Here is a 15,839-nt window from a genome sequence, read left to right as displayed (position 1 = left end):
GAAGGAGGTAGAATAGGACCTTGGCAACAAGAAGTTTCATTTGAATCAAATTGTCGTGAAAGCGCATCAGCCTTGCCATTCTTGCTTCCTGGATGGTAAGTGACTGTGAATTGAAACCTAGTGAAAAATAATGACCAACGGGCTTGTCTAGGGTTGAGACGTTTATCACACTTAATGTACTCTAAATTCTTGTGGTCCGTAATAACCTGGAAAGGATGGCGAGCTCCCTCTAACCAGTGTCTCCACTATGCCAGTGCTGCTTTAATTGACAACAGTTCCTTTTTACCCACATCATAGTTCCTTTCTGCGGTTGTTAGCTTTCTGGAAAAAAAAGCACAGGGAAATACTTTTCCAGGGTTCCCATGTCTCTGCGACAGAACTGCTCCAATGCCGAAGTCAGAGGCATCTACTTCTACAATGAATGGCAAGTCAGGATCCGGATGTTTCAAAATTGGGGCTGTAGTAAAACTAGTTTTCAGAGTCTCAAAGGCTGTTTGAGCAGACTGATTCCAAGATAATTTCTTTGGTTTGCCCTTAAGCAATGAGGTTAGAGGGGCTGCAATGGAACTGTAGTTACGGATAAACCTCCTATAAAAGTTAGCAAATCCCAAGAATCTCTGTAGCTCCTTAAGCGTGGTAGGACGTGGCCACTATGTGATTGCCTCAACCTTTCCAGTGTCCATCTCTACTCCTTTGTGACTTATCTTGTAACCAAGAAAGGTGGTACTAGAGACGTGGAACTCACATTTCTCTGCCTTGACATATAGATTGTTAGCCAGTAGTCGGGACAGAACATTTCTTACATGATTGATGTGTTGCTCACGTGTCTTTGAATAGATCAGAATATCATCAATGTAAGCAATAACATAGTGATTCAGAAGGTCACGGAAAATCTCATTAATGAATGATTGAAAAACAGACGGGGCATTGGCCAGGCCATACGGCATAACTGAGTATTCATAGTGCCCCCTAGTGGTGATAAAGGCGGTCTTCCACTCATCACCTTCTCTGATTCTGATTAAATTATAGGCAATGCGCAGATCCAATTTGGTGAAAAATAGTGGCTTCACGTAACTGTTCTAATGCAGGAGGGACTAATGGAAGTGGATACCTGTTCTTGATGGTCACTGTGTTGAGACCACGGTAATCTATGCAGGGATGTAGACCTCCATCCTTTTTTTCAACAAAGAAGAAACCCGATGCTGCTGGTGATGTGGAAGGACGGATGAAACCAGATGCTAGAGCCTCCTCAATGTATTTTTCCATGGCCTGCGTTTCAGGAATGGTTAATGGATATACCTTGCTCTTGGGAGGTGTAGTGTTCGGTAGCAGTTCGATTGCGCGGTCCCAGGGGCGGTGAGGAGGTAACTGGGTGGCCTTGGTTTTGCTGAAGACCTCATTGTAGTCAGAATACTCTGGAGGAATAAAAACTGATTCATTAGATGCAGGGCTTTCAATACTGGTGGTTAAACAGGGGAATTGTAACTGGAGTTGAAGACAATGGCTGTTACAGTAAGGCGACCATTTAGTAAGCTCCTTGGAGCTCCAGGAAATTTGTGGATCATGGATAGTCAGCCATGGATTACCCAATACTACTGGATGTTGTGGTGTAGATGTGACATGCAAAGAAATGGTCTCAGAGTGGAACAGGCCAATTTTGACATTAACGGGCACAGTTTGATGGGTAATTCCTCCACCAATAGGTTAGCTATTTATGGCAGTGATGTTAATAGGTGGCATGCACTGGATAACAGGTATGTTGAGTTCACGGACCAATTCATGATGAATCAAATTTAAAGCAGAACCGGAGTCAATTAGTGCTGGAACACAATGAGCAGAATTAGCATGGTTGAGTGTGAGGAGAAGAGTAAAACAACTGGTCAGCATATTAGTTAAGGACGTACTCACTTTGATCTGGGAGGGCTTGTTAGGGCATGAACGACACTGATGACCTGGTTGACCACAGTAGAAACATAAACGATTAACTCGGCGTCGTTCCTTTTCCTCCACAGAGACTTTAGTTAAACCGATCTGCATGGGCTCAGCGGGTTCCTGATAATTAGTGGTTGGGGTGGACATTGAAGTAGCAAGCGAACTCGAAGGATTATTACGTATCAGATTATCAATTTTTATAGCCATTGAAATCAGTTGGTGGAGATCTGAGCCAACGTCCTTGCATGCCAGTTCGGCCTGTAGTGTCTGATTGAGGCCCTGCTTAAACACTGGTTTCAGTGCTACCTCATTCCAACCACTCTGTGCCGCTAGGGTGCGAAATTCAACTGCATAATCAGCAGCAGTGCGATTCCCTTGACGTAACTGTAGTAGCTGCATTGAAACGTCTCTCCCACCCGCTGGGTATTCAAATACTTCGTATTTGTGTGGAGAAGTAATCAAATGAGATTCGTATATTATCATTCTGGTCCCAAACCGCTGATGCCCACTCGAGAGCCCTTCCCGTTAACAGTGACATCATGAATGAGCACTTAGTTGAGTCTCTCAGAAATGCCTCAGGCTGGCTACCGAAATAGATGGTGCACTGACGCAAAAATCCCCTGCATTTTTCAGGTGAACCATCAAACTTATCGGGTAAAGAAAATCTTACCGGATCAGGCCTGGTCGGAGGAAGGGACTGAATGTAACGTGTCAGGTATTCATTTGTAGCTTGCAGAGATGAAAGTTGGCCCTGGAACTCCTGTATCATCTCTCTCTGATAACTGAACGCGGCCTGTAGTTGAGATAACTCTGCTGGATTCTGGTCAGGCGAAGTATTCTGTAACGAAGACTGACTCGGTTGTGGGTTGGAATCCATGTGCAGAGCTTTATTAAGCACAACAGCACAAACAGAGGCTAATAGAGAGCAGATATCGTGGTCAGTAAGCAAGCCAAGGGTCGTATATAATAGCGTCAATCCAAATAGCAAACAAATCCAAATCAGCAATCCAAAAGACAAGGTCAAGGGCAGGCAAAAGACATATATAAGCAAACAATCCGTGAGTATCAGAAACGCTTGGTAGAGACAGGATAAACTGGCAATACTTCGCAACATATTGCACAAACAACATGGCTTATAACGGGTGTAGACAGGAAGTGATGAGAGAAGAAGCGGCAGTGTTCAGTATTCAGGAGACGGCTCCCTCTGGCGGTTGGATGAATGAATAGTGGATGCAGATGTTACACAGTCTTAGATTTTTCCCAGGATACATTCTGTGGTACCCGTCAAGGAGTAAATCTTTATGGTTTGACTACGCCACCCCCTGATGATGGGCAGGAGGACCCACAAGTCTTCCCTTAATGTAGTGTAGCTAGCTCTATATTTTCCCCGCAAAGGGACAGTTGACAAGAGGCAGGTATATAAATGTATTTCAAATTTATTACAATTTAATACAAAAAGTGTGGAAAAGTTATTAAAATGGCTCTTAAATACTGCTATACAATTGGTGGATTCTCCTCAGTCTAGGAAGGTCGGATCAGCCAATGCGAAACCCCTGCTCAGGTGGACCCTGGTGAGACAAAAAGAAACAGGAGACAGCAACCCAGCACCAGAAGAAGCATGCAACACAGCAAGCACCACTCATTCAAGATCTTCAGATACCACGACAAAAAAATCTCACACCGTGTTATGGTCATAAAGACACCCCAAACCAATGTCTCTAACAATGTGGTCCCTTGGCAAGAAGGGGCAAAGCATCAGTGTGGATCCGGCCTTGTACAGGGATAGCCTAAGCAAAAGACATAGTTAGGGAGGAGACCCACCAGCACGGATAACACCAGTTTAAGGAACAATGCTACTACCAGTAGGGCACATGGGTGGTAGGCCCAGAAGCAAAATCACATCACACAAACAAACCAACAAAACAATAAAAAAATGCACATTAATCACAAGAAAACAGTGGCTGGCCTGGTCCCTTTTGGGAAATAAACAATCATGTTAGTTGCCAGCCTCATTAAACAGCATATCATAGTCAACTCAAACATGGCTAAAAAATATAGGCCTACTTTTCAGTATGCTCAACTGTCCCACAGCTCATTGACATATGAAGACAAAGGTGAACATTCCGTTGCTACAGACAGAAAAAGTATTTTAAAACATGTTCCAATGCAGATATAAAACACTCAATGGCATATTAAGGCATTTACCGATGCAGCCCAGCAGCTCAGGTCACAATGAGGTGATCACAACACATTTTAAAACTCCATGCAGAAGCCTGTGTCCTCCATGAAGAGTAGACACACACTTCTAGAAATTACCCTGATAAAACAAAATAAATATTAAAATTCAAATGGCAGTGATTAATCATGCTCTACCATGACCAACAGTACCTACACTGAAAAGGAAGCCCAACACGCACAACAGTGTCCAGCACCAACACAAAGAGAATCTGCCTTGCAACCAGCAGACACTTATCACTTCCTAATTGGTCATGTGACTTTTCAAAACATCATGTGATCCTGGGTGTGAACGTGATGCAACTAGGTTGTGTGCCTGCCTATGTAGATCCCCACACTCACTCCTCCCAAAAGGTGTCGTCGCCCCCGACGATCAAACCTCAGCCCCAAGGAATGCTGCAGCCCTTACCACCCCCACATTGGCACTGGATACTGTGGACCTTGGCAGATTGTGAGGATTCTTGTGTCTTCCAGCTGTTACTCGCCTGGTGCGTCTAAGACCTGGTGACCTGTTTTGAAGTAGGGGATGCCCTTCATCGCTGTCATCATCATCATCGTCATCATCGTCATCCTTGTCCCAACCCTCATCCTCCTCCACAAGTACTTCTGCAACTTCATTGGGGGCCGTTGGTGGCGGATCTGGAGTGACAGCAGCTACTGGAATAGGTGTTGCTGCTTCTATCCAGGTAAGGACATCTTCGTCACTGCAAGTTGAATAACCTTCTGGGTAAGTAGTTTCTGTGGATGGCTGAGGGACCTTTGGTACTGATGGTATAATATCCAACTGTGATGCTCTAATCTCTGTTCTGTGGACTTGCCGGACATTACCAGTTCCATCAGCCAATGTGACAGTGTAGGGCCCACCAGGGCCAGTTGGTGTCCTGACGACTTTGTACAGTGCTGGTGACCAGACATCTTGGATCTTGCGACGACCTTGGCAGCGGTGATCTTTTAAATAGACCAGTTGGCCATCTGTAAAACCCTTATCACACACCTGTTGGTTGTGGTTTCGCTGCCGGTAATCTGCTGCCTCCTCCATGTTCTTGCGGGCTAGTTCACGAGTTACCTGAAGCCGTTCCTGATGCCGTATGACTCATTCATCCAAAGAGCTTGTTTCTTCGATGTCGTTAGCCCCCAAGAGGAAATCAATAGGGAGTCGAGGTAGCACGCCAAACATCAACGAGTAAGGGGAATGACCAGTGGAGCGGTGGGTAGAAGTGTTGTATGCCCACACCAACTGAGAGATGTACTTTGGCCACACCCGTTTCTTTTCCACAGTGAGCGATCGGAGGAGGTCATGGAGGGTCCTGTTAAATCGCTCACATTGGCCATTCCCTTGGGGATGGTATGCTGTTGTTCTAGACTTTTCAATCCCATATAGCTGACACAACTGTGCAATGAGTACACTCTCAAAGTTTCTCCCTTGGTCGGAATGTATTCATTTAGGCACCCCGAAGCGGTTGAACCAGCAGTCAACTAGAATCTTCGCCACTGTTCTGGCACTTTGGTCTTTGGTTGGGATTGCCTGGGTGTATTTTGAGAAAACATCGGTCATGACCAACACATTTTCCCTGCCATCTGTTGCAGACTCAAGCAGGGTAAAGTCTATGGCAAGTACTTCTAATGGCTGACCTGCCAGCAGAACCCCCTGGTAAGTCTTGACTTTGGGCTGGACAGCTTTAGACAGCACACAGCGTTGGCAATTCTGACAGTACTTCTCAATTTCTGCTCCCATCCCTGGCCAGTAACACCGTTGCCTCACCAGGTCAGTGGTTCGCCGTACTCCTTGATGTCCATGTTGGTCATGGAGACCCCGGAGAAGTTCCTGGCGAAGACACTGCGGCAGGAGTAGTTGGGTATATGGCTCTCCATGAGGGGCAGTTGTCTTCCGGTACAGCAGGCCATCCTTCTCCAAGATACGATCCCACTGCCGGAGGAGATGTTGTACATCCTTGGTGAGTTTGGTCTGCTGTTCCTTGCTGGGAGGCCTTCCTAGTCTCCAAAGAGACAGAAAGTCTTTCAAAACAGGATCCACCCCCTGCAACATTGCCAGTTCGGCATTGGATCGACTTGGAAGGACTCCGATTTGGTGAGATATAGCTCCCTCAGCCCTATCAGGGATGAGGGGTTGGTAAGGTTCAACTCTCAGCTGGTCAGTCTCCAGATCTGTGGTCTCTGCCTGCATGCTGTACTGGCGAGAGAGAGAGTCAGCATTAGCATTATTTTTTCCTGGTCGGTAGTGTACAGTGAAGTCGAAAGCTGCCAACTGGGCAACCCATCTTTGTTCAGTAGCCCCCAACTTCAGGGTCTGAAAATGACTTAAAGGGTTATTATCAGTGTAAACCTTACATTTGCTGCCAAGCAAGTACTCTCTGAATTTTTCTGAAACTGCCCATTTTAATGCTAAGAACTCCAGCTTCATGGAGCTATAATTCTCCATGTTGCGCTCCGAACCACGCAATGAGCGACTAGCATATGCCACCGGTCTCAATTTTCCCTCCTTCTCCTGAGAAAGGACTGCACCTAGCCCTTGATGACTAGCATCTATCTCCAAGACAAAGGGCTTTGTGAAATCAGCAAATGCCAAGATGGGAGCACTTACAAACATGCTCTTCAACTCAGTGAAACTTCTCTCACATTTTTCAGTCCACATACTGGGAAGGATGGCAGCTGGCCTGGTCCTACACACCTTTGCAGTTTTAATTACATCTGCCACTAGTTGGTCAAGTGGGGCCGCTAACTGAACAAACCCTTTAATGAAGCGGCGATAATAGCTGCAAAATCCAAGAAATGATCGGACTTCGGTCACATCAAAAGGCCTCCTCCAGTTACTCACAGCAGACACCTTCTCTGGATCAGTGGCCACACCTTCTTTGGACACGCGATGTCCCAAGTACTGCACTTCCTTCCTGAAAAAATGGCACTTACTCAGCTTTGCCTTAAGCCCTTTCTGTTGGAGTCGGCTAAGGACCATCTCCAGTCTCTGCAAGTGCTGGGCCACAGAAGAAGAAAAGATTATGACATCATCCAGATATAAAAGAACTGAGTGAAAGCTCTGATCACCAAATATTCGCTCCATAAGCCTCTGAAACGTGCCGGGAGCATTACATAGCCCAAATGGCATCCTTTCAAATTCAAACAGGCCAAAGGGGGTACAGAATGCAGTTTTTGGCTTATCCCTCTCAGCGACAGCAACTTGATTATAGCCACTAGCCAAATCTAGAGTTGAGAACCACTGGGCCCCTGACAAGGCATCCAACGACTCCTCAATACGAGGTAATGGGTAGGCATCCTTTCTTGTCTTGGCGTTAAGCTGACGGTAATCGACACACATCCGCAGCTCTCCAGTTTTCTTTTGCACCAGGACAATGGGTGATGCGTAAGGGCTGCTACTCTCCCTGATCACTCTGCTGTCCAGAAGCTGTTTTATGTGGTCCTTTACAGCCTGCCACTGTGTAGGGGGTATTCACCTATATCTTTGTCGGACTGGGGCATCATCTAAAAGAGGTATCTCATGTACAATCTCATCAGTGCAACCCAGATCTCCATCATATCTAGCAAAGACATCACTATACTTCTCTAACAGCTGTTTTGCTTGGCCCTCCTCTTCAGGTGAAAGCTCTGACCAGTGTAAAGCTGCAAGAACTTCTGAGATGGAGGCAGGTGGCCCCCCAGCAGTATGTATATTAACTAGGGCAACATCACCATTCTCCCCTTCAAACTTCAGCTCCTCTGCCTGAATGTCAACCACTGAGTGCAACATCCCCAGCACCTGCTTTGAGTGGACAGTAGCACCAGTGGCTCCTACATTTACTACAGGAACATATGTCACACCATTGGTAACACTGAGTAGCGACGGGGACAACAGCAAACCTGGGGCAAGATCGGAGCCTCCAGGTTCCAACAGCATTGTGGCAGGTGGCGTATGTGGGACTTTTGGGCAGGTGACTTTAATAAACTTAAGTGACCCAGCAGGGATGAATTCCCCACCCCTTTCTAGGACCCGCACCTGACCCTCATGAGTTAAATGGCACACATCTTGGCGGCGACAGTAGCGGAGCACAGACTCCCAACAGGCCTCTGCCTTAACAGCACCTAGAGAAGCAAATAATTCCTCACCCTGTTGTGCAAACAACTCCCTATAACACTGAGAAATGACATTCATTCCTAATAGCCCAGGAATGGAATGTTGTAGTGTGCCAGGGGCATCCTTCACCACCAAAACCCCCCGCCCTGGAAAGGTTCTACCCAGTACCTGGATATCCATCTCTAAATATCCAACATAGGGGATATTTAAACCATTTGCAGCTTTTAATGCCAACCACCCACATGACTTGAGCCTAGGTGCTCCCCAATGTTGAAATACTTCCTTAAAAAGGGACTCTGTGATTGTTGTCACCATAGAACCAGTGTCCAGTAGACACTTTACTTTAACACCCCCCATCTTTACCTCCACTACAGGGCATTTACCTACAAGTGAGATTGACTCATCTGAAGAGAGCAAGACCTGATTAGAGGGACTAGGATTGTTTGTCACAGTGCTTGGATCAATATGATGCATACCTGACTGTCCTGTAACTGCAGGATTTTCCTCGGGCTGGACATTGGGTAAACTGGCTGTTCGCTGCCTCGGTCCCTGTCGACACTGACGGAGGACATGCCCAGGCTTACGACATCGGAGACAGATGGGTTGGCCTTCTGGGGTAAACTGGTAATTGGGGTTATGAGGACGAGAAGTAGGCTGGTTTAACACAGATTCTATCTTAGACAGACTCAGTAGTATTTTATTAATCTGTGACTGCTGTTGGTTAAGCTGTTCCTGCAAGACAGAAACTTCAAACCCTTTTCCCACCCCACTGCATGACAAGCCCCTTCAACATTTAGATCCACCCCACAGTGGTGAAGCTCAGCTCGAGTTTGTTCAGATGGGCGCTCACCCTCTTCCATCCATCTAATTGCTTCATGCCGTAGTGCTATAAAAGCAACAGCCGGATTTTGACGCACAATGCTCTTTAACTCTCGTCTTAAGGAAACATCACGTACATGCTCCATGAACTGATCTCTGACTAACATATCTGGGTCTGTCAACCTATTAGGGTAAGCACGTTTGATTTCTTCAATTAGAGCCCACAAACAGTGAGAAAATTCTTTTAAAGACTCCCCATTTTTCTGTTTTCTGTCAAAGAATTTTCTTTGCAGGCTGACAAAGGAGGAGGAGGAACCATAAACTTCTTTTAAAATGTTTAAGATTGTATCCGGATTTTCCCGCTCAGCTAAAGAGCGGAATCTGATTTCAGCTTTTGCTTCTCCTTCCAAATGATCATAAAGGAAGAGGGCCTTCTCCCTAGCGCTCATATTCCTATCCCTCATGCATGACTCAATATTTTCTATCCAATCATAAATCAATATATCAGATTTAGATTTCGAGCCGGAGAAGTGGGGGCACTTTCTCTCTCTTTGAATATAAACAAAACGTTCTGGTCTAGGTTGTGGACCAGAAAAATTTTGTGAGCCCAAATCGCCACTGGGGGCTATCCCACCAGGAGTAGTGCCATTACCAGAGGTACCTGCGCTGGCACCTCTTCCTCTCTGAAGTTGTTCATTAGCCACTCGTAATCTCTGCACTTCTTCCCGAAGAGTCAAGAGTTCCTCAGGTACATGTTCCTCCACCTCAATCATCTTACCAGTTTAACAACCTCACTACCACAGAAGAGAATATGGAACAATGTCAAAGACATGGAAATCAAACAAACACTTCAGTTGAGATGTAGTAGTCACTGGCTGTCGATTCCCATCGATTTTATTTTTGTGTTTTGGCCATCCACTTGTAGTCTTCTGTTGTCCAGAACCAGCCATTGTTTCTATTTTAACAAATAAAAAAAAGATACAACAAAACCATGTAGACAAAACAAAATATCAATGCCTCATTTAGACCCTGCCGACTACGCCATAAATGTGGTACCCGTCAAGGAGTAAATCTTTATGGTTTGACTACGCCACCCCCTGATGATGGGCAGGAGGACCCACAAGTCTTCCCTTAATGTAGTGTAGCTAGCTCTATATTTTCCCCGCAAAGGGACAGTTGACAAGAGGCAGGTATATAAATGTATTTCAAATTTATTACAATTTAATACAAAAAGTGTGGAAAAGTTATTAAAATGGCTCTTAAATACTGCTATACAATTGGTGGATTCTCCTCAGTCTAGGAAGGTCGGATCAGCCAATGCGAAACCCCTGCTCAGGTGGACCCTGGTGAGACAAAAAGAAACAGGAGACAGCAACCCAGCACCAGAAGAAGCATGCAACACAGCAAGCACCACTCATTCAAGATCTTCAGATACCACGACAAAAAAATCTCACACCGTGTTATGGTCATAAAGACACCCCAAACCAATGTCTCTAACAATGTGGTCCCTTGGCAAGAAGGGGCAAAGCATCAGTGTGGATCCGGCCTTGTACAGGGATAGCCTAAGCAAAAGACATAGTTAGGGAGGAGACCCACCAGCACGGATAATACCAGTTTAAGGAACAATGCTACTACCAGTAGGGCACATGGGTGGTAGGCCCAGAAGCAAAATCACATCACACAAACAAACCAACAAAACAATAAAAAAAATGCACATTAATCACAAGAAAACAGTGGCTGGCCTGGTCCCTTTTGGGAAATAAACAATCATGTTAGTTGCCAGCCTCATTAAACAGCATATCATAGTCAACTCAAACATGGCTAAAAAATATAGGCCTACTTTTCAGTATGCTCAACTGTCCCACAGCTCATTGACATATGAAGACAAAGGTGAACATTCCGTTGCTACAGACAGAAAAAGTATTTTAAAACATGTTCCAATGCAGATATAAAACACTCAATGGCATATTAAGGCAGCCCAGCAGCTCAGGTCACAATGAGGTGATCACAACACATTTTAAAACTCCATGCAGAAGCCTGTGTCCTCCATGAAGAGTAGACACACACTTCTAGAAATTACCCTGATAAAACAAAATAAATATTAAAATTCAAATGGCAGTGATTAATCATGCTCTACCATGACCAACAGTACCTACACTGAAAAGGAAGCCCAACACGCACAACAGTGTCCAGCACCAACACAAAGAGAATCTGCCTTGCAACCAGCAGACACTTATCACTTCCTAATTGGTCATGTGACTTTTCAAAACATCATGTGATCCTGGGTGTGAACGTGATGCAACTAGGTTGTGTGCCTGCCTATGTAGATCCCCACAATTCCATGAATTAGTTTGAGGTGCCTGAACAAAAGCAAAGCTGAACAAAAGGATGAAGTGCAGAGCTTCATTTTTTTTAACTTAACATTATGGTAAAGACAATTAGTGCTTGTTCAACAGTCTTGCTCTTAGCTCTTTGACCCTTGGAGTTTCCTCAGTTGTACTTATATCGATATTGTACACAGTTGTCTGCAAAAATGTGTACAGACTGGACAGAGCATCATCATACTTCACACTGAAAACAAAATGGGACTTGAACAGCTCATCAAAGGCACCCAAGGATGTACATGATTGACAAGGCAGAACTTTTCTGTCCAAGACAATGTAAAAGGTGGAAACCTGTGCTTTTGAAGTCCCTGAGGCGAGAAGATATGGCTGAGGGTTTCCTTCAGTTGTCAGGAGATGATCATCAAGGCTTTGGCATGACTGAAACATAACATAAATGTCCCCTTTGTAAACAATTTGTAAAAAAAATAGGCATTAAGTACAATATTTGGAATAGGAAAGTCTTAACAAACCTTGTGAAATTTGACCAGATGATCTGTTGCCTCTCCAACACTGATCTTCTTGGCCCGCTTTCTTCCAGCTGGTTGTGTAGTAAGAAGATGAAGCATGACAAATAGTGAAGCCATGTCACTGTCCCATTCTGGAGACAGAAAATAACAGTAGTTATTTCAAACCAGTCTGTTTATGGCATCAAGTTAACAGCGTGGATTGTGTAATTTACAAGTAAAAACTATTAGTGGGGTAGTTATTAGTTGTGTGATGGAGAGCAAACTAAATTTCTAAATTTCATACTGTACATATTCAAAGCCAAGGTGACTTTTCCACGCATCACTTTTTTTTAATTCAAGTAGTTATGAACAGCATTCACAAAGCATGAATTTACTGATGAGCTTTTGTAATAGACTAAATTTTAAGAAATAACTGTGTTGTGTTTTTAGCAGACTTTTGGAAATACATTTTTTGGGGAAATAATCAATAAAAACTTTAACCAGAAGATTAATTGATTCAAGTAAAAATATGACTATTTTAACGATGACTGTACCTGGATCATCAGTAGTATCAGATCCTTCTTTCAGTACAGCTTTCAGATGCTGTTTCAGGAGAGCAGTCTCTTTAAGGTTCCTGGCCTCCTGGATGACTTTTTCTTTGAAACTGGTGTTCCATTTTTCCAGAAACCTTGAAGCAACCTCTGCTCCAAACATTAGTGAGAAGTCTTGCAAAATCTAATTAAAAAACAAAAGCCAACCGTTTAAACATATAATGTAACATAATATTTTTTATAAAATTTCATATTCTTATTTAATATTTACCAGTCCTTTGACGTCCAAGAAACGAGGAAACATTTGTAGTACATCAGCTGAGCGCTGTGGGTTGTGAAGAATCTGCTGACGGTAGTGGAAAGTTTCTCTCATCTTCTGGAACACTAAGTCACGGTCAGTTGGGTGATTGAGGAGAGACACGGCTTCCAGACATTCATCTCCCATTCGCTGGTCATCTATAGTTCCAATCGTTCTTGATAATGTGGGACCTCCTTTTAGCTCCACTCTGCTCTTTGATGCAGAGGTGGTTCTGGATTTACGTTGCACGGTCTTTATACGCCACTCAAGAAAGCCTTTGTTGCTCTGAATGTCATAGAAATGTTCCTGGGAGGAAGCAGTATCTTATGTTAGACAAAATAATACAATTACAGTGATTCAAGAACGTATAAGATGTTTATGGTTCGGTAGGCAAACTTACATATCCCTTTTTAGAGTATGGGTCTTTCAAAGATGGGAACAGGGACACAATCCCAAGGGCATGGAACTCCTTTGTTGCTTTACTAACAGTTCTCCTGCAAAGATGAAACTAATGTCTTAAGATTCTTGTTTGATTTTTCATTTTTTATTTTTTTATTGATAAAGCCAGGTCTTGAAGGTTCTTACCCTTCTTTTTCATGCATGTGAGCTACAATTATGTTCACCATTAACCGCCTTGTGGAATCTTTCAAACTCCCAGTGTCTTCACACTCTTTGATCACAGTCATCCCTGCTGTCTTTGAAGTTAGAATTTGCTTTATATTCTAAAAGAAAACATTTAGAAAAATTACAACCACACTTGGACTTTTTTAAAGCAAAAACATTAATCTTAATCAAATAACCATACATACCATTGAATACTTTCAAAATGCATTTCTTTTACAACATTATGTCTACAGCATAAGATCTATTTGTATGGAAGTAAAAAAAAAAATTACATTTCTTGCACTGAAACTGTCCGTTAAAGGTTGAAGCCTGTGAGATCCAGAATCACTGCTGCTTAATCTGCTTGAGACAGACAATGTATCTGTCAGACTTGGGGAGGAGGGTCCTTCAACAACCCCTTGCTGCAGGACAGCCAAATCTGAAGATCACAAAAACACAGAATAAGGCATATACAATCGAAGAGTTGCTTCAGCAAAACTCTTTTATGTACCATAGTGGATATATCCAGGGTCAGACCAAATAATCACATTATATATATCTCTGCTAACCACAAGTAGTGAGCGTAACATATTCTGTCTGATTTGAAGAGGCACCAAACTCTGTCAGGTCTGAGAAGTCAACAGAATTCTTGGATGTTTCAGCAAACAGAAGTTCTGAAATGCAGACAATATCAGAAAATATCTATAAAACAAAACAAACATTCTTTTAATGTCCTACCATCATCAGTGTGGATGATAAAACACATTTCTTTGGTTGTTGCAAGTTCTGGGAATACATCCTCATCCACCTTTATGCCCTGGTCATCTGTGACTTTCAATGTTGTATTCTCTGATATCATAAACTTCTGTTGGACTAAACCATAATACCAACAGGTTATTTACAAAAGAAATTACAAAACTACTGCTACTTAGTCTTTATTAACTAAATACTAAATTTATAACTTACCTGCACTAAGCACTAAATCTGAGAAACAAACTTCTTCCAGTTTTATATATTTCTTCTTCCCTCCAAGTTGCACTTTTATCAACATCTTGACCTGAAATTAAAGAGAAAACGTTATTTAACATAACAACTAATGTTAGTGTGATTGAGAAACTGTGTGTGTGTGTGTGTGTGTGTGTAAGTAAGTGTAAGTGTAAGCTGAAAACCACGCGCTCTCAGACGTATTTATCATAGCTGTTACAATTCAAAAAAGTACAGGCCTACACTTTCACGGCTCAAAATGTATCTTATTAGCAGGGTACCCTGCAGTTTATTAAAACATTAGGCAATGCTACAGACATAAGGCTGCTGCTGGATACAAGATATTACCTCGTCGACTAAGGTTTTTTTGAGCGGAATCACCTCTTCAGTTTGACGGAAAAACACACATTTTCAGAAACATGGTGAAAGGAAAGATGCTAATGTTAGCTCGTTCACATCAGACAAAAAAAAAACAAAGAAAAAAACCCCGCACAAATCAGCCACATGTTTGAGTTAACTTAACGGTCAACAGTTCGCCACGACATTACAATACAGAACGTAACAGCTACGACAAAACGTATCTCCGTCAGAAAATAGATTAGATTAGATTAGATTCAACTTTATTGTCATTATGCAGAGTACAAGTACAGAGCTAATGAAATGCAGTTAGCATCTAACCAGAAGTGCAAGAATATAGTGTTTTATATACATAAAAGTGCAGAGTAAGTAAAGCTATGATATACAGAATGTACAGTGGAGTTGCTATATACAATATTGATCAGAGTATATACAGAATATAAATATGAATGCAATGTAGGGATTGTATGTGCATTATGAACAGAGCAATGAAGGATTATATATACATTATGAATAGCAGGAACTTGAGAACAGTGGTAATAAATACAGTTGAATGAGTGTGCAAAAGTATTGTTTAACAATTATATGCAAAATAACAGTAGTGGAATGATATTTTTGTAGAAATAGTTTACTGTGCTTGTACAGTAACAGCTTTAGACAGTTTATAGAGTAATGGATTTAACCATGTGCAGTCTGTGCAAAATATGAGTAGTGCAATACATGTATGTAAAGTACTGTGACCAGTGCAGTAAAAGAGCAGGTGCAGGTTAGATTGGTGGTGAGGTGTTCAGGAGTGTCACAGCCTCGGGGAAGAAGCTCTTCCTGAGCCTACTAGTTCGAGAGCGTAGGCTCCTGTAACGCCTGCCGGATGGAAGGAGGGTGAAGAGTCTATGGTTAGGGTGAGAGGCATCCTTGAGACAGCGTTTCTGATAAATGTTCTCGATGGATGTTAACTGGGTGCCAGTGATCCGTTGAGCAGTTTTCACCACCCGCTGGAGTGCTTTGCGGTCAGATGCAGAGCAATTGCTGGACCACACTGAGATGCAGTTTGTGAGTATGCTCTCAATGGTACAACGGTAGAATTCAGAAAGGATCCTAGGACTGAGGTGAACTTTTTTTAAGGCTCCGTAAGAAGTAAAGGCG

The 15,839-nt window shown here is 43.1% G+C and overlaps 1 protein-coding gene across 4 annotated transcripts; it reads right to left on the bottom strand.

Moving 5' to 3' along the window:
• Positions 1-3,332: 3,332 nt before the first annotated feature.
• LOC127966194 (uncharacterized) lies at positions 3,333-5,601 on the bottom strand. 4 transcript variants are annotated; one of them, XM_052567034.1, is made up of 2 exons: positions 3,997-5,601; positions 3,333-3,905 (listed from the first exon to the last, which is right to left on the bottom strand). In XM_052567034.1, exon 1 carries the CDS (start codon positions 5,204-5,206, stop codon positions 4,541-4,543), a length of 666 nt encoding a protein of 221 aa, XP_052422994.1. In that variant the 5' UTR covers positions 5,207-5,601; the 3' UTR covers positions 3,333-3,905; positions 3,997-4,540. The 4 variants fall into 4 exon arrangements, with proteins under 4 accessions (XP_052422994.1, XP_052422991.1, XP_052422993.1 ...); XM_052567031.1 differs by having other exon boundaries at positions 3,333-4,061; positions 4,138-5,601; XM_052567033.1 differs by having other exon boundaries at positions 3,333-4,249; positions 4,321-5,601.
• Between the last annotated feature and the right edge of the window lie 10,238 nt (positions 5,602-15,839).

Source organism: Carassius gibelio, chromosome B10, assembly GCF_023724105.1.
Source record: "Carassius gibelio isolate Cgi1373 ecotype wild population from Czech Republic chromosome B10, carGib1.2-hapl.c, whole genome shotgun sequence".
In the NCBI taxonomy this organism is placed as follows: domain Eukaryota; kingdom Metazoa; phylum Chordata; class Actinopteri; order Cypriniformes; family Cyprinidae; genus Carassius; species Carassius gibelio.
Note: the sequence above shows the minus strand (reverse complement) of the source record. Positions and strands in the feature narration are given on the sequence as shown.